The sequence below is a fragment of the Ailuropoda melanoleuca genome, chromosome 4 (assembly GCF_002007445.2).
Source record: "Ailuropoda melanoleuca isolate Jingjing chromosome 4, ASM200744v2, whole genome shotgun sequence".
Taxonomy (NCBI): Eukaryota; Metazoa; Chordata; class Mammalia; order Carnivora; family Ursidae; genus Ailuropoda; species Ailuropoda melanoleuca.
The window spans coordinates 24,602,418-24,629,326 of record NC_048221.1 but is presented as its reverse complement, the minus strand read 5'-3'; the positions used below and the strand labels follow the sequence as shown (position 1 = coordinate 24,629,326).

Genomic DNA, 26,909 nt, shown 5'->3' with positions numbered 1-26,909 from the left:
AAAAAAAAAAAAAAAAAGCCAATTAAAATTGGGGTAGATGGGATGCCTGGCTAGTTCAGTTGTTGGAGCATGTGATTCTTGATCTCAAGGTTGTGAGTTCAACTCCCTTGGTGGGTGTGGATCCTACTTAAAAAATATATATCATATATATAATATTTTAATATATTATGTAATTTAATATATATAATATATATATATTAGAATGCAGTAATATTGAGTAGTTTGGCGATTTTAAATGTGTATATAATCCAACAATTCTGATTCTAGGAATATATCTTAAGAAAATAGTTGAATGGATGCATCAAGATAAATGTGTGAGGATATTTTTGTTTTTTGTTTTTGTTTTTTAAAGATTTTATTTATTTATTCGACAGAGATAGAGACAGCCAGCGAGAGAGGGAACACAAGCAGGGGGAGTGGGAGAGGAAGAAGCAGGCTCATAGCGGAAGAGCCTGATGTGGGGCTCGATCCCATAACGCCGGGATCACGCCCTGAGCCGAAGGCAGACGCCCAACCACTGTGCCACCCAGGCACCCCGTGTGAGGATATTTTTGAATTACTGATTATAAGAGAAGTCCCTCAGCAGGTGATTTGTTGGTAGATTATGAACCATATCTAGGCTGGAATGTCATATAGATTAAGGAGCTTAAGGAGCAGGCAGTTTCATATAGTTTCCATGGTGTTTCATCAACACCCATGTGGTCCTGGCCTTGTCTCAGCCCCTGGCACTCCTGATATTCATGGCCAAACCCCTAAGATCCACTGCTATGGGAGTTGGGAATGATCCAGTGAGGAGCACCAAGAGTGCCAGGGAGGTGGGCGGAAGCCTGGATAGAAGCAGAGTGTGGAACCAACAGCTTCCCAGCGGGGCAACATTCTGAGTGAGGTCTATTCAGAGAAGGCTACTCTACAGGCAACTTTTGTGGATCCTGGTTCTTCTGGATGATCAAGGAAGTTGTGGTGCTTGCCCTCCCCTGGTCTGGCTGAATTCCTGAATATCCTGGCAGTGAGATGAAAGATAAAACATTTCTGTCCTGTGGTGCACATGGACGAACATCTTAGCATCTGGGTTTTGTGGTGGACACTGTTGTTTGGTGAACCCAGTATCCATCTTGCTTTCTCTGGAAACAAGGCCAGTCTTCTTTGGACAACTGTTGTTTTCCACTTCCAGCCCCTGGGGTTCAGGTGAAGCTGGCTCTGCTCCCTGGTTCCAAAGTGGTCTTGTCAGAGCCCGTCTCCAGGACTCCTGTTAGCTTTACTGAGAAGAGTCTCCATTCTCCAGGGGGGTAGCATGAGAAACTGGGTCCACCTCTACCTCTGCAGAGAGTTTAAGAACGAGGTATGGACAGGGTGTGTGGAGTCATGAGGGAAAGTACAGGAACCTAGTGGTAGCAGCAGCTAAACTGTCACCACACTTAGGCCTGGCAGACAAGGCCTAGAAGGAGAGGGCCATGTAGAGGAAGATGCCTTGTTGGACAGAGAGTCTCAAAGGTTTACTGAGACAAGAACAAGATGTGGTTGAGTGGGCAGTTCCACACAGCTGGAGTCAGGTGGTGAAGGCAGAGTGGGAAGAGAGAATGTGGGGGGAGGAGGGGCCAATATGAATTTTACTATAAAGGTCCGCTGAAAAAATTCCACCGCAGAGGATTTTCAATCAGAAGTCAGTGACCTGATTCACCTTTCTGGAGATCTCTCTGAATTCAAGTGGAGAGAAATGCATTGTATATTGGGACGAAAGCGGAAGAAGGCAATTCAGCTTTTAGGAAGGCTTTGTGGAGGACGGGGTAGCAGAGATGAGGGGCGGGGCCGAGGACAGTGAAATGGTGGGATTCAGGTGCACAGATACAAGTCAAAGTGGGAAGGGGCTCGTGCTGAAGTCATATGACCTTGGCTACTCCACTTCTCGGAGCCTCAGCTTCCTATCCATTGCACAATGTAAGTCTGACAAGTGTACTGGTTAAGAGTACTGTTTTTGTCAGATATGGATTTGAATCTCAGTAGGTACCAGCTGGATGACTTATGCAAGTAGCTTAATTATACAATGTAGCTTTTATTGAGCACTTGCTATGTGCCAACCAGTAGAATCCTCCCCAGACCAGCATACTTTTGTTTTTCCAGTTTACAGGGGGGCAGGAACAGTAACATGGAGAGAGTAAGTTATTTGTCAGAGGTCTCAGCCAGGATTTTTCTAACCACCAAATTACCCACTTTTCTGCGCCAGAAATTGGGAGAAGAATAATACTGACAATTCCCTGTGCGGTTGGGAAGATTCAAGAAGAGGCCTGGCAAGTAGTAGGTGTTGGTTAAATTATTTTTAAAACCATTATTATTATATTCTTTGTGTTTTCCTGAATTTTTCGCTGGGAGCAGGCATCACTTGGACAAATCCCTTGGATTAAAAAAAAGACCTGTCAGGTNGTTACGCGGCGGGGCGGGGCCAAAGACGGAGGGCTGGGCTGGGGGGGCGGGGCCCGGAGAGAAGGGGCAGGGCGCGGGCCGGCGGCGCATGCTCGGTGGTGCGGCCAGCTCCGCCGCCGCCGCCGCCGGCGCCACCGCCCACTTGGGGCTGGCCAGAGGCAGGCAGTCCGGGTGCAGAGTAGAGTAGGGCTGGGCGAGCGCACGGCCATGGCCCCGTGGCTGCAGCTCTGCTCCGTCTTCTTCACGGTCAACGCTTGCCTCAACGGCTCGCAGCTGGCCGTGGCCGCGGGCGGCTCCAGCAGAGCGCGGGGCGCGGACACCTGCGGCTGGAGGGTAAGGAGAAACTTCTCGTTGTCCCCAAAAGCGCGGCGGGCGCGGGGCGCACAGGGGCTTGCGGGCAGCCGAGCGGGGGCCGACCTGCATGCCCTACGCGGAGTCAGTGGCAGGGCTGGGATCCCCGCTGCTCCCGCCCTTCTTCCCTTCCTCCCGGGGCGCGCGTCAGCCAGCCCCGGCCGGGATGAAAGGGGCCGCCCGACCCCCGGCTTTGTGTTGCTAATGAGGCACGGCCACTGGCCGGGGTCCGGCTCCCAGAGGGCGGGCGAGAGGGGCGTCCCGCGGCGGGCGGGAGAAGGGCGCCCCACCCTTTGTTTCCGGACCTGTACCTCCTTCGCCCCAAGGCTGGGATGCTCAGAGCTGTCCGAACTGGGGGCGCTTTGGAGCAGGCGTGGCCCTGTAGTCCACCCCTCCAGTCCACAACTCTGCAAAGGCCCGGGACTGCCGGAGTGGGGACCCGGAGCTCTGGGGAGGGATGCGCCCCCTCTCGAGGCTGCATTGTTCCTTCTAGCCTGGGCCGCCTTACCCCACTTTCACCCCACCCCCGATTCCTGATTTGCTGGGAAATTTTGCTCCCCGTTCAGCCCTTGGTCTGTCAAATGGTCTCACGGATGACCTACACCCCCTCTCCCTGGCCCCAGCTTGATTTGCGGATATTTTTCTAGGCCAAAGGCAGGTATGAGTTTGTCACCTCGGTCAGATGCTCCAGAGGAGACTGGAGAGGTGCACAGACTTAGCCTTGTGTTTGGAGCCTTCTCCCAGTAAACCAGCACTTTGATGCTGTCCGGGTGGTGGGGCGTAGGGTGGAGGGGGGGCGGTGTGCGCGGGGATGCTGCGGTCCCCAGCCCCCACCAGGGTTCCTGGGCTTGGACGGTCCCAGGACCCGGAGACTGCATCTGTCTGCCGCGCACACCTCCCACCCAAGCGGGAGGGTGGCCAGGCGTCAGAGCATTCAAGGCCTTTAGACTTGTGGAGGGCTTTGTGAGGGCTTTGCACTCAAGCAGCCACAGACATGACCTTGGCTCTGTTCCTGGGCTCCAGTTTCTCCACCTGAAAAATGGGAATAAATGGGGATTTCCTAGTTATCCCAGCGCTGTTGCGCTGAGAATTGGGTCCTTTACTTGGAATAAGGTTGACTCACCTCTTCTGGGATGTTCTGAATGGCCTCAGCACAGTCAAGGCCTAGGACCTGGCACCCTTTTAGAGTCGCAGGCTGGTGCTTCCAGCTCCCTTGTCCCACATTCAGAGAAACAGTGCAGAAAACCAGGTATGAGCCAGGCAGCTGGGTTATCTTCAAACCTAATAGCTGCACTATAGAGAGCTATAACACACCCTCCCACCACCAACCCCATAATGAATATAACTATTCCTGTTGGAGTAAAACATCACATTTTCTTACCCTGTCCCATTTTAGTAAAATACCACAATTATTATTTTTTAAGATACCAAGTTTTTCCCAGTTTTTAGATCAAAAAGTTTTCCTTAAGGCTATCTCTTATTGACTTATTAATCTTGCTAAACTTTTTGGATCTAAGTGGATGTTTTGGCTTTTGAATAACTGTAAGAGCATCACATGCATTTTATTCTGAGTTTACATATGACAGCAAAGGTGGATCAGTCCAAGTTGCTATTTTTCTGCAGGTGGCTTCATGTATCAGTTCACAAAGCTTGTGAAGTTTTAATGCTTCGGGTATAATAGTGGCCCAAAGGAGCCAAGCTGATGGTTTTGTTCTCTATGCCTGTGGGAATGTGTTCATTTCCCCTAACTGTGCACCCCTACTCCGAATTAATGATGGCCCCTGCCCCAGAAGCCTCACACTCAGGCTGACCTCTTTTCTCCCACCAGAACTCCTAGTTGGGGGTGACCTTCTCAACAGCTTTTACCTTGGTCTAACTAATTCTCTCCTTGGGTCCCTTCTTTGAATGAGCATGGAAGCCTCTGGGGCATCTCCCAGATTCTACATTCTTCCCAACCTGCTGCATGGCTCCTTCCCTCCTGGACTTCTTTTGGTGCATCTGATGGAGCCATCCCCAGCCCCTCTTGCCCACCTGCCTTGCATACCTACCTTTCCAGCCTGTCCCTAACTTTGGTGCCCTCTGTGCTGTTGAGGCATGCTTTCTCTGCTCCTATGATGCCTTTTCCTTCTCCTCAGAACCTTCTGCTTTTCCTAAGACTCAGCTCAGGTGATACCACCTCCAGGAAGCTCTCCCCGAATGCCATTCCCTTTGCTTTGCCTTCTCATGCAGGTCCTTGTGCTTTAGTTCTCACCACACTACATTGTTAATATTTGCTCACAACTATGTCTTAGGACAGTTTTCTTTAGCCAGGCACTTAACCTCATCTTGGTGGCCTCAGAGCCTGTAAATCTTGGCTGAGCCCAATTAGACCCTGTAGCCTTCCTACTAAATCTTGTATTAGGTAATGATTTTAGTAAGTTGGTGGAGAGATGAGAGCACTGGTGTCCTCTCCACAGCAGGCTTTTGCACATGCTGTTCCTGTCTGTGTTCCTTTTCTTTACACCTCAGCCTGCCTTCTCTGCTCCAGCGGCACTTCCTGCAGGAGGCCTTCCCTGCCCCCACCTCCCTACATTGGGTCTTCCAAATGTTGCTCTGTCAGGGACTGGCCAGTGAGTGCTGGTGTACAGTGATTTGGGCCTTTGATTCATGTCAGAGTCCCCTACCAGATGGTGGGTAGTCAGCTCATAGAAGTTGGTCTTAGTTCTGAGGTTGCTTACAGTCTAGTTGGGGCCATGCAGACATGAAAGAAGGGTTGATTATGTGTGACTCAAACAGGAGACGCCTTCCCGTGGGTCTAGGTCACATGGAACCTGAGAGGGGGACAGCAGGGTGGAGACGTGAGCCCTGCAGGATTTGGGTGCTGCGGAGGAACTGAGCAAATGACCCCCTTGATCTCCAGGGAGCATTTGTTCCAGGAACTCTTGCCCCTGCAGCAGTGTGTATTTTCCCAGGACTTGCAAGGTGACTGCAGCCAGCTAACCTTCAGCAGCTTTTCTAACACACCCTTTGGGGAGGCTCTCTGAGGAGCTGGCCTGGTTTAAGTGGTCAGATTTCACAACCTTCCTATTATTAATGGGGCAATTAAGGGGCAGATATCATCTTGAGCACAGCTCAGTGTTTTAGAAATGAGTTGTGGGCACACTTCCTTGACTACTTAAAAACAAAAATCTCTTAGGGCCCTTGCCAGGTAAAGTTGATCTTGGAGTAATAAATACAGTTTTCCCAAAGAAGTAACAATTTCTAAAGCTGGCATCCTCATTTACACTGGATCTTAACTGTTGCTTCTTGATGGGATGGTTCTGTTTGTGATGGGTAACTTTCCATCAACTGCGCTGAGGTTTTTTTACCTCTATCAGTTGCACTGAGGTTTTTTTCCCTCATCTTGCTGTTTGTTCGAAATACACTGATGGAACAAAGAATTAGGCATCGGCTCCCACAGGTTTTTATTCAGTGTTGTTTCCTGCAGTGGAGAAGGACGGAACAAGAAACGCCTTCCTACCTAAACGGGGTACAGCTTCCCTGGTCTTTTATCTCTGAAACAAATGTCTACCCTGCAAAAAAAGCCTGCTCCTTCAGGAATTCAGGAAGCCAGAATGCTGGCATCGTCTTTACAATGAAGTGCAAGTTTCCCATTTAAGGCAAATACTTCATCTCAAAAGGTAGGAAGGAATAGGGTGGTACTTGGAAAAGAAGAAGTTCCAGCTGGTTAAAATTTAGGTCCTGATAAAAGTCCAATCCAAGAACTCCCCTTGGCTGTGGGCCCAGGCATGTTTATTTGATTCTGAATTGGATGCGTTTTCATTCACTTGCAGCTCATGGCTCCCTAGCCTGCATCTGGTCTGCCTGTCTTGTGGCCATGTCTTCCATGTTATACATGCTCTCGTGTCTCTTACAGAATTCTTGGTTAAAAAGTGACTCAGCCCTGGTTGACACATTTTTCAGAGAGACATTTTTATAAGAACCGTGCTGCTTTCCTCCAGCCTGTTTTGCCGTGTTAATTGGGAATCCTCCTGGCCCGGGTCCATCTCTCTTGAACAGCCCTCCCTTCTCTCCCCTCCCCCATCCATCTCACTGACTGCCCCCCCCACCAGAGCCCCTGCAGTGCCTGGGGCATTGTGCTAGTTGTATTAACAAGGGGATACAGCTGGGTGAATGAGACCAGCAAGAAAGTACCGTCTGTGGACCCTTTCCCTCTGAACACAATTTCTCAAAGTAAAGTCTAGGGGCTTCCAGTATCAGGATTGTGTTGGGAGCTCGTTAAAATGCAGATTCAAGGCTAATGCGACCAGAATGGGAGTGAGATGGGGGTTCAGCAACTGGCGTTTTAACAAGTTCCTCTGATGCTCTCTCAGTGATGAGAGCCATTGCTTTAGGAGACAGGACTTCCCCCAGGCCAGAGAAGGGGGAGAGAAACCACACTCTAAACATTTAAAATCAGAGTTTGACTTTAAATTACTTCCCTGGATTTAGAGAGGAAGTGGAGACTTTGTTAGAGCCCTGAACAGTGAAAGGGGTCAGGCTGGCTGAGGGGGATCCAGGGGAGCCAGCTGGGCAGGGCACCCTGGTTTGGGAGGATGACTTTAGCCTGGGGTTGAAGGGGAGGCCAGGAGTAAAGGCGACCCTGACGCTTCCATGGGTTCCTCCCCAGAACAGCTGGGCTTGTCTGGAAAACAGTCTGGAAAGAGCAGGGTAGGATCCAAATCATATTCTCTGCAGTTCAAACCTTACCAGTGTCCCTACAAAGGAAAGAACTGCTAATGCTTTTCTAAGTCTTTATTTTAAGTTGAGTATTTTTCATGCTTCATTTGGCCTAAAATGTGTGTGTTTAAGCTTTTAGACCCTCTTTTCCCCTCATCTTTCCCTGAGCTTTTTCACATACCATGCCCAGCAGATGTCTGCTGCTGCTGAGGCCACCCCATCAGCAATTAATTGTACCTTTTCGTTTCTCACTGCCTCTTGTGTCTGCCTCTGATGGATGGGCTTTTAGGCTTCTGGAAGCTTGCCCCCCCCCCATTTGTAAGAGTATGGGGCTGAGGCGGGGGGCTCGGGTACCCCTAGAAGCTTGATTAGCCTGGAGTGGGGAGGCAGAGCCCTTGGAGGAGACCTTTCTCTTGCACTCTACCCTGTCAGCTGAGACCTTTTATGTCTCATATCTTCCCCAAATTTGGAGGTCCCCTGCCCTCTGCAATCTCAGGGGGCCTGTCTGTGCTGGTGCCACGGGCCCCGTCTCCCAGTGGCCTGACTTGCTCGTCTGGTGGGAGGCAATGTCCTCCCGGGCAGTGTTTGTCTTGGCTGCCGGGACATTCTGAATGGTCCTGACACACGATTAGGTGACTGATGGCCCCACAACACATTGTCTTCTCCAGGGCCCTGGGCCCTTTGAAGCTCTTCCCTGTGGGAAGTAAAGAGACTATTTGCTCTATTAAAATGCCTTGGAATTTCCTCTGTTTAACCACAGGCCACTTCCTCTCTGCCACTCTAAACCCGGCAGGGCCACTGGCTGATTGAAAAGATACAAGCCCAGGAGAGAGCACATCCTATTGAAACAGATCATCTTACTGCAGATTAAAGCTGGCAAATCTCTAAGAATAAACCAAATCTAAGGGGGGAAATCCTAGAGATGGCTCCTTATCTTGCTCAAAATTTAGCAGGTAGACGTAATTCACACTTGAAGTCCTGAGTGCATCATAGATTACTTCTTTAAAATTTTTTAAGAAGGGGGGCGCCTGGGTGGCACAGTGATTAAGCGTCTGCCTTCGGCTCAGGGCGTGATCTCGGAGTTATGGAATCGAGCCCCACGTCAGGCTCCTCCGCTGGGAGCCTGCTTCTTCCTGTCCCACTCCCCTTGCTTGTATTCCCTCTTTTGCTGACTGTCTCTATCTCTGTCGAATAAATAAATAAAATCTTTTTAAATAAATAAATAAACAAAAATAAAATTTTTTAAGAAGGGAAGTCGACATTATAACCAAATCAGTGTGTTCTATCTACACTGGCAGGTTAAAGTCCTGCAATCAAGTGGATTTTTCATTGTGTGAGTTGGAAAGTATTATCTGGGAAGAGCGTGATATCTATTCACAGAAAACCATACCAGGCTTATTCTGTCCTTGCAGATTCTGTCTGCTGGTTTTATGGGCTCAGTAATCCCAAGTAAGAAGTGTGCAGCCTAAATAAAATCGAGAATATCTCTGGGGAGACTCTCCTTCACCCTTTCCCAAGCAGTATCTTGGGAAAGTTTAATTAACAACAGCCAGGCGTGAAACTAAAAATTACCTAAGTAACAAACACCAAACATTTAAACCCTGTGTGTACCCTGTTTTTGTGCTGGGGCCTAAAAAAGGAATAACTAGCTGGTTTCTAATGGAGACTATTATTTTAACATTTACAACTTCATTGTTCAAAGCATCTGTGATAAAAAGGGCTTCCCTTTGCTTTGGTTCCTTGTTTGGAAATGTTGGGGGAAGGTGGATGTAGCTAATTAAGGCTACAACATTTAAAGGGGGGACTTAATAGGTACCAGCTGTCCTCAACAAATCACTGGGTGGATGACAAAATAAAGATGTGATGTGAACACACATGTAATTCTCTTCTAAAACGGAAGTTGGCCTATAAATTGTCTGATTTAATTGCATGAATGGAAACTACCTCCATTAAAAAACTGCACTTTTAAGAAGCATGGGTTTTATAGTAAACCTAATGGTAAAATGTCTTATTTACATAAAGCTAGTACCTTTAGAGTTGAAAGGGCAGTAGATGGCAAGTATTGTTGGACATTTAATAAATCGTAATTTCATTGTATGTTACTTCATTCCAAAACTGAACATTAATCATGACATTAATCATGAGGCTTTTTCATTAAAATTACTACATTGTAGGGAAGGTTGCTTGAACTTATCAGAAATGTCCTATAAAATTGAAGCGGCAACTTTGAAAGGGAATGGAAATTGATAGCATTAATTAAATGTTTGGATGGATATTTACATTTCGCACATTAAATGAATAAATGAATCCTTTTGAAATCATGAAGGACTAGGCTTTAAATATCTTTTTAGATTTAAAAATTTTATTTCCTTAAAAACTAGGAGTTTTTCCAAGTGTTCTGTTTTGTCAGTTTTGTAGAATGACACCCCTCCCCCCAACCCCCCCACCCCATTGAATGGTAACCCTTTAAAAAGTGCTGGCTATGGCCCCAAACTTCTGTTCTGAGATGGGGATAGAGGGAGGGTTTCCTTGGAACGAAGAAGTGCATTTTCCTGAGACAGGCCATATGGTTTAAAAACTCTCTCTTTGTGATTTTATTCTGTCCAGGTGATTTCTGGTTTCTCCTCTCCTGAAATGGCCCCCGTTTTACCAGAGGAAAATGCACTGTAATCCAGACCGATGCACAAGCAGTCAGCACTAACAAGTGTGAGCCCTGCTGAGTGACAGTTTGTCGCTGCCTTTCTCTGGAGTGGGCACATTGGCTCTGGGTGGGGCACAGGCACTCCCATGGTCAGGATTTATCGAACTGCTCAAGATCTGAAGTTCGAGAAGACTAGTCTGGAGTGAGGACGTAAGACACGGATTTTTGGGCAGTGACACCATGTCAAGTCTTGGTGTGGTTTTGTAGTTTACTTTCCAGGGAAAAGACAAAGACAGTAGGACCAGGCCCTCTCCCCTGTCTGCAGTGGCTCCCCACCCAGCTGGGGCTGCAAGAAAAAGGCCCAGAGACAGGGAGGTGCAGGAAGGATTCCAAGGTACAGGGAACTCTCTGTCCTCTCTCTGCACCTCCCCACTCCTTCCAGAGAAACACGAACCACATTCCTGCTCTCCTCAAACTAGAACATTCTGCCTATGCAGTTGCCAGTGTGAGAAGCCGCGTAATGATGTACCAGTGCCTGAGGTGCTGCTTGACACCTTTGGAAAGCTGGCTTTTTAGCCCTTGTCCCCACTGGTTCCCAGTAATTCTGGCTTCCTGGTCTGCCTTAGTTTCCCCTGCTTTGGAGGAGGCCCACCTTTCTCTATGAGGCTTCTCCACATCGTGCTCCCCCTTCCCTGGCCTCCCCATGTGAATTTCACCTGTGCCAGAAAGCCTGCATGCAGTAGTCAGACCCACCCCATCATGCCTCCAGATTTAGTGAGAATGCATCCAGCCTTTTGCAGTGATGATTGAAGAAGAAGAAACTTGATTTGTTTATGAAGAAGAAACTTAACTTGGATGGTTCAGAGGAAGCTTAGAAGAAGGGGTTGAATGGCTGAAGAAGGCAGCTCCCCTCTGTAAGTGGAACCAGGAGGTGGAGGGATCCTTTGAAAGAAAAGTGTGACACAAAGAATGAAGTTGCAAAGCTGAGGGAGGGTGGTTCTTTGCACGGTTGGGGATAGAAGGCCGAGGATGTAGGTTGGGTTGTAGGTAGGCCTTGAATTTTGTCTTCATGCACCTGTCGCGAAGCATGAGGCTTGATGGGTTTCTCCAGCAGATGAATCGTTTGATAAGAGTGACCCTCAGTGGCCATTTCTCCATTCAGTGTGAATTTGGTGCTTTCTCTGTGCTGGGCCTGATTTCTGGAGCTTCAATTAAACATGGAGACAAGTAGGACAATGGAATAGCAACATGACCACCCTGTTTGAAACAGCAACCTGCCCTCTTTACCTCACTCTGTTTTTCTCCACAGACCTTTTCACCGTGAGATACCCATGGTGTTTTCTAGTCTGTCTCTCTGTTTCCCCCACTGCAGTGTCCACGGCATGAGGCCAGGGCCTGTATCTATTTTGTTTCCAGCTGCATCAGGAGATCAGGGGTGGGCATATAGTAGGTTCTCCCTGCATGTTCCTTGAATGACCAAGTGCTCTGCAGGAAATCACAGTCAGTGATGAGAATGATGGTGGCACACACGGATGATCCTAGGGGTTCTCTCTGCTGAGGTGACCTGGAAGGTGAGCCACTGTCACACAGATATCCTCTGAAGTCCTGTGGTTCTTACATTTTCTCGACATTCGTGCATCACGTGGCATTAGGTGCTCAGAGTTAGCATAAAATATGTTCCACCTCGTCACATCATGGATTACTGGCACCAGTAAACTGCTGGGCTGCAGGATGGTCCAGGGGATGACTGAGGTGGTGATCGGGCTGGGATTGGATGGGGATCGCACCTTGTAAAGTGTTGGTTGCTTCAAGAGGAGCTGTCTGGACTGTGCAGTTTACACTGCACCGTGGATTAAAAAAAATGTACAAAGTTACTATCCAGTGCTAACTGTGCTTCCTTTTTTTGGACTTTATGAAATGTCTCGTTTTGTTTCATCCCCTTTGGTTGTGATCACTTTTCGTTTTCTGAAGTCACTAGATGGTCCATCCAGAATCAAAGATGCTCTCTCTCTGCCTTCTTTCCAGGGCTGTGGGTTTGCTGGCCAGCTGTGGTAATGAGTTTTTGCCCGGCTTTGATTTCCATGGCTTGCCTCCCTGTGGGAGGAACTAGATATTTCTGATCTTACCTCTGCTCATATTCAGATCCAGCCAAGCAGTCAGTGACTTCCCGGGCTTTTTTGTGGAAGACTGTGGGAAAGGTCCTGGTTGGCTGGCTATGAATTAATGAAATCCTTAGAAGGCTTCACTAAAGATAGCTCCTGTGGTTTAAAAAAAAAATAGCATTGCCTTTTTAATTTGAGAAAGAGGTCATGGAGTTTTACCGAAATTAAGCAGAGAAAATGCAACATCTGGTTGTGCTACCCAAAGGCTGCTTCAGGACGGTGGGAGCCGTGGGTTCCCAGTGTCTGACTCGCCCAAGGTGACAGTCACCCAGGTCCTTCCTAAGGCTGCTCTGGACACACTGCCTCTCTCATTGTTCTCCTCCCTGGGTTTTGAAGTCCTCAAGAGACAGAAATTCTACCCCCACATCTTTACACTTGAGCACATTTCCCATTTACTGAGCTTTCTTCCTTTTACTTAAAGGGTCACATGGTTTTTTTTGTGTTTTTTTTTTAAGTGCATAGTTTTCGAGTTGGTCAAGACTAGTGTAATTATTGCTTTTATCTCATTAAAGAAAGATGAGGGTGGATAATGGGGGGAGACTTTGGGCGGAAGGCAGGGGGGTTTTAAAGAGCTGTTCTAAAAAGTTTTTAAATTAGTAGGCTTTCTGACATGAGAAAGAGAATGATAAATTGCAGGAGAAGATTTTTAGGGAAAGGCGTAAGGCGGCTTTTAAAGGACCTATGACTTTTTAAAATCAGAAACATGAATGTCTTAAATGTCTGCTGTGTGCCCATCCCCAAACCCCTTGCCCAGTTAAGTGAATAATGTCATATTATTGTTTTTTACATCTTATTTTTATTTTAGACCTATGCTGTATTAAGACTTATGTAATTTTCCTTTAAAATACAGTAATAATATTTTGGGCATATATTTTCTGAAACTAAACAGGAAGGTGAAATTACTGCTGGGTAGCACACCCCATCCCCTACCAGCCCAACAGGTGGCTGGTCCCTGGTACCTGGGCTTTTCTTTACTGTACTTTCTCATCCATATTTTGGATTCTGAAAATTTTCAAGCCTATAGAAAAGTTGAAAGCACTGTAAAATGAGCACCTATTTCCCCTTTGCTGGGAGTCACCAATTGCTTGCCCTACCTACCTCAGTTGTCCTGCAGTCCTTCGTGATTTCTTTCTGAATCACGTTACAGAATTCAGACAAGGATCACTCTTAAATGGATCACTTTTTTTTTTTAAAAGATTTTATTTATTTATTTATTTATTTGAGAGAGAGCGAGCACAAGCAGGGGAACAGCAGAGGGAGCTGCAGAGGGAGAGGGAGAAGCTGACTCCCCGCTGAGAGGGAGCCTGATGCAGGGCTCGATCCCAGGACCCTGAGATCATGACCTGAGCCAAAGCAGACATTTAACTGACTGAGCCACCCAGGTGCCCTTTAAATAGATCACTTCTACAGAGACATCCTGACTCTTCGGTCTCCTTTAAATGAGGACAGTTCTTCCACCCATTTCTTTGGTTCTTTATAAATACACATTCTGAAGATTCAGGGTCACTTGTGGTGTAGACGGTCCCACAATCTAGATTTCTGGTCTTTTCCTCACAACAAGGGTTAATATTTTGGCCAGATCCCTCCAAAGATGATATTGTGACGTGTGTTAGGTATCAGTAGGTAACAAATATGAATACAGTTTCAGCGCTGAGCAAAATTTGGTTTTTCTACTTGAAACTGTTGCACATGGAGACCTTTCCAGTGGTTTCATCCAGTTCAGTCTTGTTTTGTCTTATTTAAAAAGGAGATGCTTTACATGAAGGCTTCCCTTTTACTTTACTGAGAATCCAAAGCGCAGGGTGTCACGTGTGTTAGGCTGTAATATACCCTCTCCCCTTAAAGACTATTTGAAATCAGCTGTGCTCTCAACATTAGGACTGTGGTGTCTCAAGAATGTATAAAGTTTTTGCTATTCACATGAGCTTGTTCCAAGGCCTCATAGGTGTCGCCCTCCACGACTGGGAACGAGTTCCTATTAAAACCTCTTTTTGGCCCAGGCAGGTTTCCAGTTGAATGCATCCTCACACCAAAATTCAGTCGTTACTTTCCTTTGTGCTAAGAAAACATTGAACTTTATTTCCAGGAAAGGCCACTTCACTCAAAACATGTCCTTGAAGTCAGTTTCCAGCCTTTTGGTTCTGTGATCGCCTGTTGCCTAAATTATTTTATTAGAGTCCCTTCCAGACAGACAGTTGCATTAGTTTAACCTGAATTCCTATCTTCTACCTAATTACGTGGCTTTTCTCTTCTTTGTCCTTACCCCCGATGCAAGGGCAAGTACAGTTAAAGACCTGTGAAGTTCATATGGATTATTTTTCAGGGTTAAGATAAAATGTCAGAAAGCAGCCCACTGTTATTCTTACAGGGTACCAGGAAAATGGCCGAGACAAACCGTCCATCTTTTATTCATAAGTGCGGGGAGACAGGGAGGGCACAGGCGGGCCTCTGGGCCCGGCATTTGTTCAGCTTTCAGGGCTGGGCCCCCTCCCCTGCTGGCCGTGAAATGTCATGCCGAGATGTAATAGTGGGACATTCAGCATGCAGAGAATGGGCTGCAGAGGTTCACCTTTGCTTCTCATTTTCTTTTCTGGCACTGGGACCCTGGTCCCCTCCTTGGCCTGACAGTGAAAGGCCAGAAAGCAGCAGTCTGGAGGCTGGCAGGGATGCGGGGCAGCCCAGCCCAGCAGCCGGCTCCTGTGCTGGAATGTGCCGGACACAAAGGCCTGGCCCGGGTGTGCCTGGGGGGTGGTGGGGTGGTGGCGGGTTGCCTTTGCTTAGGCTGGTTTGCTCTGGTGGAGGGGGAGAGAGTTCTCGTTTCCATGGCTGTGCGGTTTCAGTGGGAGAGGAGGTGCAGAGTGCTTTTGATTTTCAGAAATCACTTGGGGCTCCCCATTTCTGTGCAGAGGGAGGCCCTGGGGCTGAGAGCTGAGGCTGTGAGACTCCTCGGGCTCTGACTTGGTCTTTGGAGAAAGAGAAATCAGGCAGCATTTGCTAAGCAGGCCTAGAATTTGATTCATAGCAATAGTTCTCAATTGGGGGTGATTTGCGGAATCCCTGGAGACATTTTTGGTTGTCACAACTGGGAAGGGGTTTGCTACCGGCATTTTGTGGGTAGGGGCCAGGGATACTGCCAAACACCCTGAAATGCACAAGCCTGCCCTCCCCAATAAAGACTTATCTGGCCCAAAGTGTCAATAGTGCTGAGGTTGACAGACCCAGATTTAGGGGTCCCATTTTAGCATTTGAATTTCTCAGCTAACTTAGCCTAATAACACTTTTCAACTTCCTTTCTGTTTAACAGAAGCTGTTGGTTCTAGAAATCTGCATTCAGGATGAATTTCCATTAAACTCTCCAAGACATATGATTAAACTATTGTGGTGCTCCTTGAAAATATGCCCTGAATGCAACTACTATTTTAAATGCAAAAGATGATTTTTTTTGCCATAATTTGATCAAAGTAGCATAACCTGTCCCTCTGTTTTTGTTACTCACTGATGGTCTGTGGATAACATTACATTTTTTCAGCATGAAACCCAACACTTCAAATCCCTAAAGCAGTCTCAAATTTATGGTTAATAAAAGCATTTATTGTACTGGATGTCATCTGTTATATCACTCTGGGGCTAGAAACTGGCAAGCAGTGGACAGGAAATATTTTCATTTCAAATCGCTTCAATCTTATGGTCTAGGGGCAAAAGTGTCTGATTTCAGGAAAGCCACGGTGAATAGCATAGTAATGAATGCATTTTTAGTTGATTAAGCAGGCATTCTCTCCCTTTCAAACAGTCTTCTCTCTTTGGCTTGGTGGGGCTAAATAAACACGTGATGTTACATGATAGCATTTCTTGTGTTGGCCATACTTTTCCTTTGATCATCTTAAACTTTTCAAAGTGTTTTCCAGGAATCCTCAGCAGAGCTGAAGAAGCTGGAGAGAACGGCTAAACTCAAGCCTTGACCCTCTTTGTAATTGTTTACTTTCTGAGCAGAGGCAAGGTTTTCTGAGATGATGTTGGCTCTTTCGAATTCCCCTTTAAAAATGGAATTTGGTATCTTGCCCTTGGGATCATGCATTTAGGAGGGAAACACTTATTATTTATTTATTTATTTATTTATTTATTTATTTACTTACTTACTTACTTACTTACTTACTTACTTACTTTACTTACTTACTTACTTACTTACTTACTTACTTACTTACTTTACTTACTTACTTACTGCAATGTTATTGTACTTTGTGTCCTGATCTCCCACATCCATCAGGTAAACAGGGTGAGGAGAGTTCCATCCAAAGGCAGCCCTGCATGGTGATGTTGTATCCAGCACGGGGCGGGGGGCGGGGGGGGTAACCTTTCATCCTGGCTGCTCAGTGCCTTTGAAAGTATTCTCTAAATCATCACTTCCCAGTGAGCCTTGGAGGTAGGCAATTATTTCTGATGTGGTTCCTTTTTTTGCCAGATGAGGATTCCATGGCACAAAGAGCCAGGAAGGGATTAGGATGGCAGGCCACATGATTCAGAGAGGCCTCTCTCTGCCAGAAACCAGAGTCACAGAGTTCTTACCCTGCCCGTGCCCCCAGCAGCCGAGCCTGCCCAGCCTTCCGATCACCCAGCCTGCAATGGACGTCTGCCATGTGCAGCAGAGCAGCTAATGGGGGTGGGAAGAGAGCAAGCCTAGATACCAGAGAGCACTTTGCAGATAATTAAATTAAACTAGGATTCGGCATTTACCCCCAGAAGTTCCCAAACCTGGCTGCATTTCAGAATCACCTGAGGAACATGGCGGCTGTTGAGGGGGGGAGGGGTATGTGGATTCCAGGCCTCCTCCCAGACCTGCTTAAGTGAGATTTCCAGGGGAAGGCCAGGAATCTGAGTTTTTTTAGAAAGTTGCCAGATCAGTGGTTGCCAGGGTTTTTGGGGTAGATGCAGGGTTTGACTACAAAGGGGGGGGCAGTACAAGGGAATTTTGGGGAGATGGTGGAACTGTTTTGTATGCTGATTGTGGTAGCGGATACACAAATGTAGACATTGATACATGTATAAACTTATGGAAGTGTTCATTTTACTATGTCTTGAAGAAAAATGCTGCCCAGGTGAAACTGAGCTGTCACCTTGGGGTCAGATGAGGTGACAGATGGTGCCTGCCTGGTGACAGCTGGGAAGATTGTCCAGCTGTGAGAGAATGTCACCTGGAATTGCAGAGGCAGGTGGGTAGGTGCTGAAACCTCTCGGCTCAGTGCTATCTAGTAGACCTTTCTGTGATGATGGACATGTTCTTCTCTGCACTGTGCTGTTCAGGAACTATTAACCACTTGTGGCTACTGAGCCCTTGAAATGTGGCTAGTGTAACTGAGGAACTGAATTTTAAATTTTACTCAAATTACATTTAAATAACTACACATGACTGGAGGCTACCATGTTGGACAGCTTGCCATTAGAGGCAGACCTTACCATATTGGGGGGCTTTGGCTCTGTGCCAGTTATACATGGAGCCCAGTGATTCTTTATGCTTGAGGGACGAGAGTAAGTCATTCCAAGTGTAGGGCAAAACAGGAACGTGGACAGGATGTGTAGGTTGGTAAGGACAGAGAAAAGGAACCTTGCAATGAAGACTGATGTGGGATCTGCCCAGACAGAGGCCACTCTTGCTGAACAGAGGAATCTGCTTTTCTTTCTCTAGTGCAGATCAGATAGCACTGACTTGGGCCTAGTTCCTCCCAGGACTTCCCAACCTTGTTCTTGAAAGATGCAGCAGTTAGTTTGGATGCTCTTTAATTGTGCCTCTGTTCCCCTGAGATGATCAGTTATACAGGAAGCCTTTGGAGGGCCCGAGGGAGCGATGTGTTAGCGAGTATCTGTGGCCTGGCTGGGGGTGTGCTGAGCCTCCTGGCCAACCCCGAGAGAGTGTGATGAAGAACCCCTGTGGGCATATCCTGCTCCTTTTCAGGGGATAGAGTTTATAAAAACTGCATTTGGAGCATAAACCTGCATTTTTTTTTCTTTAAGATTTTATTTATTTGTTGGGGCGCCTGGGTGGCACAGTGGTTAAGCGTCTGCCTTCACGCTCAGGGCGTGATCCCAGCGTTCTGGGATCGAGCCCCACATCAGGCTCCTGTGCTATGAGCCTGCTTCTTCCTCTCCCACTACCCCTGCTTGTGTTCCCTCTCTCACTGGCTGTCTCTATCTCTATCGAATAAATAAAATCTTAAAAAAAAAAAAGATTTTATTTGTTGGACAGAAAGAGAGACAGGCAGCAAGAGAGGGAACAGAAGGAGGGGGAGTGGGAGAGGAAGAAACAGGTTCCCAGCAGAGCAGGGAGCGCGATGCGGGGCTCGATCCCAGGACCCTAGGATCACGCCCTGAGCGTGAAGGCAGACGCTTAACGACTGAGCCACCCAGGCGCCCCATAAACCTGCATATTGACTTATGTTCAGACACTCTTAAACTTCCCTCCTCTGTGGCCCATGGATTTATGTTATCTTAAATAGTGTTACATATTCAAATGTGTTATCAAAGAGCAAGATTCTGAGAGTGGCCTCTTATTAGTGCAAACCAAATGGTGACAGAAATAATGTTCCGATTTGTAGACAGATTAGGTTTTAAATAAATGTACTAAATGGCTAACAAATTTGATGAAGTATAGGCTTATAACTCAGGAGGTCTTGTTAATCTGATTTGAAAATAGGAATGCCTAGTGTGTCAACTGTACTTTGATTAAAAAAAAAAAGTGCCTAGGGGCGCCTGCGCGGCACAGCGGTTAAGCGTCTGCCTTCGGCTCAGGGCGTGATCCCGGCGTTATGGGATCGAGCCCCACGTCAGGCTCCTCTGCTATGAGCCTGTTTCTTCCTCTCCCTCTCCCCCTGCTTGTGTTTCCTCTCTCGCTGGCTGTCTCTATCTCTGTCGAATAAATAATAAAAAATCTTTAAAAAAAAAAAAGTGCCTAAACCACGGAGGGGGAGGGGCTTAAAAATTAGTGGAGTTATTCCTTTATTTTTGTATGAAAACTTCACTTCTTTGGATCTAGAAGAGAAGGACATTCTGAATCATAGCATCTTGAAGCAGGGTTTCCTTGTGTTGCCTTTACAAATTGGTAACTTCAAGCTAATGCAAAAGAAAGGGGTGGGGCTGCTTAATGACCATTAAATGTGGTTCTTCCACTCTTGAACACACACATGCATCTTGCTACAGGGTTGTAATCTCTGAATTTATTTTTTATGGTTATTTTTTTTGCTTCAATTTGTTTTCTTTTGTTGTTTTTAGTTTCAGGTGTAAAATTTAGTGATCACCCAGTGCTCATCATGACAAGTGCCCTCCTTCATCCCCATCACCTGTTTCACCTATCCCCCCACCCACCTCCTCTCTGATAACCATCAGTTCACTATTGTTAAGAGTCTATTTCTTGGTTTGCCTCCCCCCCCCCCCCCCCCCTTTTTNCCCCCCCCCGCCATGTTTGATTGTTTTCCTAAATTCCATGTGAGTGAAATCATACGGTATTTTGTCTTTTTCTAACAGACTTATTTCACTTAGCATTATACTCTAGCTCCATCCATGTCTTTGCAAATGGCAAGATTTCATTCTTTTTGATGGCTGAGTAATATTCCATCACACACACACACACACACACACACACACACACACACACATACACACAACACATCATCTTTATCCATTCATTAGTCGATGGACATTTGGGCTGTTTCCATAATTTGGCTATTGTTAATGCTGCTATAAACATTGTGTGCATGTAGCCCTTCAAATTAGTTAAATTTGTTTTCTAGAGATATTTCTATGTATTGACATACTTCCCAGACATGCCACTTTTACTGGCCATATAATATTTTCATGTTTTGTGTACCCCCTTTCTTGGCCCTTAAGGCCCATTGGTGAAGCATTTGGGCTGTTTCCAACATATTGCTGTTATAAAGCTGCTTGAATATCTTCATGCAGATTGGTTTCCTGCCTGCCCCCTTTGCCATTTTGGTTTGTTGGCTTGGCACATATTCCACCAAATGGTTTTACCGTGGCAAAAGTTTTGTAGGTCTTACTGCGTGTTTGTTGCCAGTTTGCTCTATGTAATGATGAAGAATTGTGTTTTGGGAAGAGGGCAAATTTGGTTTTCAAATCCCAGCTCTCCTGTCTGCTCTCATTTACTATGACCTAGGGTAAATTTCTTCATCTGTAAAATGGGTTCATAAGAGTTTATCCTCCAGGATTGTTTTGAGACTTAAATAAGATACTGTCTTTAAAACATTTTGCTTTGCACCTGGCCACATAGCAAGTGCTTAGTCATTGGTGGTAGTCTCTTACCAGAGGAATAAGTGAGCTCATTTTTCCACATCCTAGGAAATATTGACATTTGTAATCCTTATTTATTCTTTGTTATTTTGGTTGTACCTTATACTTGTCTTATTCTGCATTAGAGAAGGACTGAATCTTTCTACTTGGTTTACCTTCTGAGTAAGTTGTATTGCGTTTAAGTCTGTTAGTTTTAAAGTGAGGTATGGATGAGATGTTGCTTAGTAGAGAGTATTAGGGAGGATGTTTCAGTAAATAAATGAGGGTTTTAAAATAAGAGTATTGATTCTTTTGGACTTAATAGCATAGTATGAAAATAGTTGAATTTAAGTATTATGGTGGGAATTCTATTTGTATCAGTAATTTGGCTAGTAAATCTTTTCTTCATTTATATATTTTCCAAGGTCAATTTTGGATTGATCACACATTTCCTCATAAAAAATATATATAAATTAATCCTGTTTTACTGGAGTTCTCACAAATTCTGATCTTGGGCTAGAAGCCACTGTTAGACTGTACCATTTACATCAGTGTGACCTGCAAGATGAGGGCGTCCCAGGCCAGCTGAGTATGATTTGGAAGGGCATGTGACCCTGCTGACTCTGTTTACTTCCCTGTAAAATAGGACAGTCAGACTAGAATTCTTAAGAATCAGGCGGTTATTTCTATTGAGATAAAGTGAAACTTTCATTCAGAGGGAGTAGTTTCTCTATCCTACCCATTCTATCTCCTTACTGAGCTTGGTTACTTTGGTTTCCACCTGGACTCTTGCCTCATTCGCAGCCTGGTGTCTGTTTTTGATCTCTCTAGAGAAAAAGACACCACCCTGTGGCCATGGTTGCCGATCTTTCTCTAATAACATGAACTAATTGTCTTTCACATAGGTTTTGAATTTTTTAAAAATTCTGACATAGGGCACTTGTGATGAGCCCCAGGCGTTGTATGAAGGATTGAATCATTCTATCGTACACATGAAACTAACATGACATTCCACTGTATGTTAACTAACTGGAATTTAAATAAAAACTTAAAAAAAAAAAAAGCGGCAAACCAAAAAAAAAAAAAAGAAGAAGAAGAAGAAAGTTCACACACAGATGACTTCATTTTTTTACAAAATGTGCCGCATCAGCTCTGCTGGTCATTGTCGATTTGCCTGTGGGCTTTATCGGAGGCACCCAAGGGGTGTCCATCTGCTTTCACCCTGTGCATTTCCCGTGCACTTGTCCGGCATGTTCACATGGCCGGAGGCCCCTTTGCATCACTTGTTTTTTAACATTACACTACCGTTAATGATTGATTTCAACACATTTAGTCTTCTGGGCCAGGAGCTTTTAGGGCCTAATCAATCACTGAATCCATAAACAAGGGCACTGCCTCAGACTCCCCATGAGCTCTGAATTACATCGGGGTGTTGACAGTCCTAGAAGCCTAGACCACTCTGTCAGCGACTGTCGGGGAAGGAGAGGATTTGGGGTATGTGCTAGGTAGTAGCGGGGGCAGGGGAAAGGCAGCTGCAGATAAGAATTGATAAGAAATGGTTTGTTTGGCAGATAATCTGCATGTGAGTAATTGCAGAGCTGAGAGATTAACTTTTTTTGTTGTTGTTTCCCTTGCACCCCCATTTGCACCAGGCTGTCTTATTAAGAGCACTGAAGAGGTTAGAATTTGTGACACATAGACACCCTAGCTCCTCACCCAGGGGTTCCTGTCCCCTGGGTTTCAATTGGGGTCCAGGAGCTGTCATCCTAGTGATTGTCATCTGCCCAGGTTGACTTGGTGTTGCTTTAGTGGGTCCCAGGTGAGGGTCCCTTGAATACTCCAAGAACATTCCTGGAAGAGCTCCATAAAAGCTGCCCCTTCTTCTCCACATAGGTGAGTCTGGGCCACCCTCCATAGAGGAGAGGACCTGGACTTACAATATATGGGTGGGTAGAGAGAGAAGATAAAAGCAGGGAGTGCTTTCAGAAGATAAGGTGAAGGCTCGCACTGGTGTCCTCTAATGTGCAGGAGAGGAGACAGGAATGCCCAACTGGCTGTCCAGAAGACTGGCACCTGCAGAGGGGACTGTGACACAGGCCAGATGAGTAAGGGACCGTGAGAGGCTGGGGAAGAGGTCCCCCATTCAGAGACCAGCAGGGCCTGTGGCTTGTGCATACTAAGAAGGCTGACGGGATAAAGAGTCCTCTCTCAGGGGCCACATCCTCTGAAGTCCTGAGCTTAGATAGGAGTGATGACCGGTTGCTCTGGGAAGGGATGAAGTGTTTTTTTGTTTTGTTTTATTTTTAAGATATTTATTAGAGAGAGAGAAAGAGAACATGAGCAGGCAGAGGGGCAGAGGCAGAGGGAGAAACAGACTCACTGCTGAGCAGGGAGCCCGATGCAGGGTCCGATCCCAGGACCCCAAGATCATGACCTGAGCGGAAGGCAGATGCTTAACCTACTGAGCTCGGGGACTGGGTGGTTTTAAACCATCTGCAACAGGAGCAGAGCAAACAGTGTCTTCATCCTCCCTGGGAAGGTCTGAGATGTGCATGGTGCATGCAGCTTGTCCCCCTAAGTACCCTCACCCAGAGAAAGCTTGGTGGTGAACACCTTCCCCGAACCTTTGCCAACACCCCCATGAATGGTGGTTCCTTTTCTGGGGCCTGTGGTTTGTGGTGCTCTGCCAGAGGAACGATGGGCATGGTGGCCATTCCCTTATGCTTGCAAGATCATTTGAGGGTCTCCCCAGGGCCACCAGCTGGTCATTCACTGAGGGTACTCCTGTGCTTCAGCAGCACGAGCCACACAGCTGAGGTGAGGCTGAGAGGGGGCGAGGGGGGAGGTGGCCTCCTTGGAGTTCATTCTTTGCTGGGGCTCTTCCCCTTGTTCCTCCCAGGGCTGGCTGAAGCTTCAAGCTTGGCAGAAAGCTCTTGGCTGGGTGAACACATCTTGAAATGGGCTTCGTATCCAAATTGAAAAGGAGATCAACGGCAGGGACCATTTCTGCCGTTCTCATGTCCCTCCTGCCTCTGTGGTTACAGATGTATTTAACTCCAAGTAAGTGGCTGGAGAGGTGACACTGTTCTCATTTGGAAACATGACCCTGGCTACTTCCGAGAGGTGCCCCTTCACCCAGTCTTCACATAGTTAACATAGGGGTGTCACTTCTGCCTGAATGTCACTTCTCCAGGCCCTCGGCCCCCATCTCAGTCACTGTTAGACCCTTCCTCACAGCCTAGCCCTGCCCTCCACACATTCTAGGGGCTCTATGAATAAGGGCTGGATTCCTCTGCTGAGTGCAGATACTCAGCTTACACATGGAAAGGCTCTTGGCTAAAGGGGTTTATGTGGGGGCGGCATTTTTGGGAGTGTGTGATGCCTGGAGGGTCTTCATGACTTGGCAAGTCTGCATGTAAGCACAGCCTGCAGCCTCCCGGCCTCCCTCCCGTAAGGTTCCTGGCAGCCTCCAGGGACGAAGACTGTTCATCTGGAACGTGTTCTTTGGACTTCTGGGGGGCAATAGGAGGGCGTCCCCAGGGCTGCCTCTCTGAGGGGGGTCACCATTTTCACCCTCAGGGGGACTAAGGAGGGTGACTTGGCCTTTGCCAAGATTGCCCAGGAACAGTGGAGATGAGGTCTTTCCAGTCCTGAGACAGTTCCATGCCTTTGCAAACAAAACACTTCAAGAAAGGGTGCCGCCTCCACCCCCACCCTGGTGGAAGGTGGCGGAAGGAAGCGGTGGCTGACAGCTGAGTTAAACAAACTTGAAGGTAGGTCACATTTCTGACATACCATGTTCCCCCGCCGTACCAGCAGCTGCCCTCTACTTTGAAAGGGGGCTTAGCTGCTCATATAAACTTTGGTTCATGGTAATGTAAACTATTATTAGGATTATCTTTTTATTCACAATATATGCCTGCCTCTCTGTCTCCCTTATTTATGCTCTTTTTGAAACACTCCTTTACCTTCAGTAGCCAGTGCCAGCATCAACAGCTCTGGGGAAAGCGCAGGAACGCCTCGGAACAGACTGCCTCCTTCAATCTCTCTGGGTTGAAAAGGACTCTGGGAAGGAATCACTGGGCAGAGGAAGCTTCAAATCTCAACAAAGCTTCCGGGTTAAAACTGGGATGTGGTGTTGACAAAATATTTCAGTTAAGAAAGAATTTTTTTTTCTCTTTTTGGGGGGTGGGGGTGAAGATTTGTCCCAAGGGTGATGGTTTTATGTTTTAATACAAAAGTGCTTGATTCCCATGTGAGGTTCTTTGGCTTTCAGAGTCTGTCCCCCGTTTCATCATCACCCGGTAGAACCATTTGCCATGCAGGATGTGCTGGAGGTGAGAGAAGGTCCAGAGGCTCTCACCGCCGCCAGCCGTCCCTGCCTCCCTGCAGCTTTGCGGGAGGCCACAGAGGTCCTGCCTCAGGTGCTCCTGTGTGGTTTGTCAGTGGAGGGCAGGTTAGGGTGCGAGCCAAGAAAAACTAATAACCTTTTCAATTTTTAATAAAATGTCTCTCCCACCCTTTGTTTTTCCCTTCACTCTTCCCTAAAAGAAAGAACAGGCTGACTTTTTAAGCACATCTGGACACTTTTTGTAAAGCTTTTACCCTGAATTCCCAGAAGGAATGTATTGGCTCCCATTTTTCTAAGCAAACAGAAATGCCTTCTTTGTTGATAAGTGCTGTGCTTGCATATTTTAATAAAACTATAAAGAAGGAAATTGCCCTGATTTAAGGGTCCTTAGCTAGGCCGACACATTCTCCTTTATGCTTCTCTTGAAGTCTTTGAGAGGCGCTAAAAGTTTATGGCTGGTTATTTTTGGTGGGGGTGGGGAAGGGAGGAGTAGGGGATCCATGTGTCCCTTTTGAAATTACTTTTTCTTCTTTCTGTGGCTCTGCTGGGGCTAGGGGGCAAGGATGTTCATAGCCCCGGTCCGTCTGTTCTGTTCTACCCATGCATTGCCCTCGTGGTGAATACCATATAGGTACAATCAGATTAAAACGTTCCAGATCTGAGAGCCCAAAGGTCTGCAATGGAACCCATCGTTCCTTCATCAGATAGTGTTTGTTTTCTTCTAAAAGAAGGAAATCTTCTAGAAGCTTGTTGTTGCTGAGAAAACGAGGCTAATCTTTCATTATTAGTCTATTAGATGTTGGCATGGGGTTCTTCTAGTAAGGGGAGAACTTCAAAAGAGCTTGAATGAGTATCAAACTTCTAAACACAGGATAAAGAGGCATTTGCCATGTTGGGGAACTTACAAGATGACATGGCTCTTTCCAAACTGGTGGTTGCAGGAGTTATTTTGTATGCCTTTAAAAACTATGTTCATGAAATGAGGTTGTACCTTCAGAAACATGGGAGTGTAGTGTGGTTAAGTTCTATGAGGGTTATGGCTCAGTTACCACCCAATAAATGTTCATTAGTGATAAGCATTTAACTGGTGTGGTAGTTACTGCTTCTTAGAATATGATTTTCTCTAGACCTGTTCAGAGTGTCGGGAAATAAACTGTAGAGGTGTAATCCTCTTCTCAGAGATGAAGCAAGTTTCGACCACACTTTGGCTTTATTCCTTTACTTCCAGGGAAGAAGGTTGTTAGCCCCGGAAGCCAAAATTGATCTACAAAGCCTGTCAGTGCTATTGGATATACGTCTGTCAAATGGCCACAAGTGTTGAATAACGTCCAAAACAGAACAGTCTGAAAATTAATATTTGTATATGTGGCTTTGTGGAAAAATTCACCATTTTCATGAGCTTTGGACAAATAGGGTTTGCCTGAACTGAAATTTAACTCGATAGCTTTGAGTCTTACCGATAATGTCCTAGCTTATCTTTTCAATTTTTTCTCTTTGAGTTCTGGGAAATTGTCGGTGATTTGGAATGCTAGCTATTAAACCAGTTGGTTGGAGTATTTGGTTAAAAAAAAAAATGACCTGATTTAGAACTAGTGGTTCAGTGTTAGTAGCTTCTATATTTTTCAGATAGCATTGTTTTAAAACTTGCAAAAACATTTTACAAATTTAACCATGGCTCAAACTATAAAGCCCTGAGCAGATCTTGGGAGGCACGGTGACTTGGGGTCCTGTGTTCTTCTCCCTCATGTGAGAGATTGGAGGCTTGTCCTGGGAGGATCCTGATGCTTTCTACTTTTATAGGAAACCAGGGGCTGAGTTGGGATAGCAGCAAAAGACTTGGGAATTGATGTGGAGGAGTGATTCTAAAAGATCCATCAATAGGAGGATTTTCTCGGGGATTTGTATCATCAGCGAGGTGGAGTTTGTGTTGAAAATATCGATTTTGTGGCAAAGATAGACAAGGCAAGAAACAACAATTGTTGGAGAGGATGTGGAGAAAGGGGATCTCTCCTAC

At 46.3% G+C, this 26,909-nt stretch overlaps 1 protein-coding gene across 2 annotated transcripts in view; it reads left to right on the top strand.

The window, feature by feature from the left end:
• The first annotated feature begins 2,525 nt into the window (after window positions 1–2,525).
• The window catches only part of IL17RD (interleukin 17 receptor D), a 65,465-nt gene continuing 41,081 nt past the window's right edge, over window positions 2,526–26,909 (top strand). For both annotated transcript variants that reach the window (XM_034658498.1, XM_034658497.1), the window contains exon 1: window positions 2,526–2,751. In XM_034658498.1, the coding sequence (XP_034514389.1) occupies window positions 2,626–2,751 (126 nt within the window). In that variant the 5' untranslated portion in view covers window positions 2,526–2,625. The remainder of the gene's footprint in view (window positions 2,752–26,909) is intronic.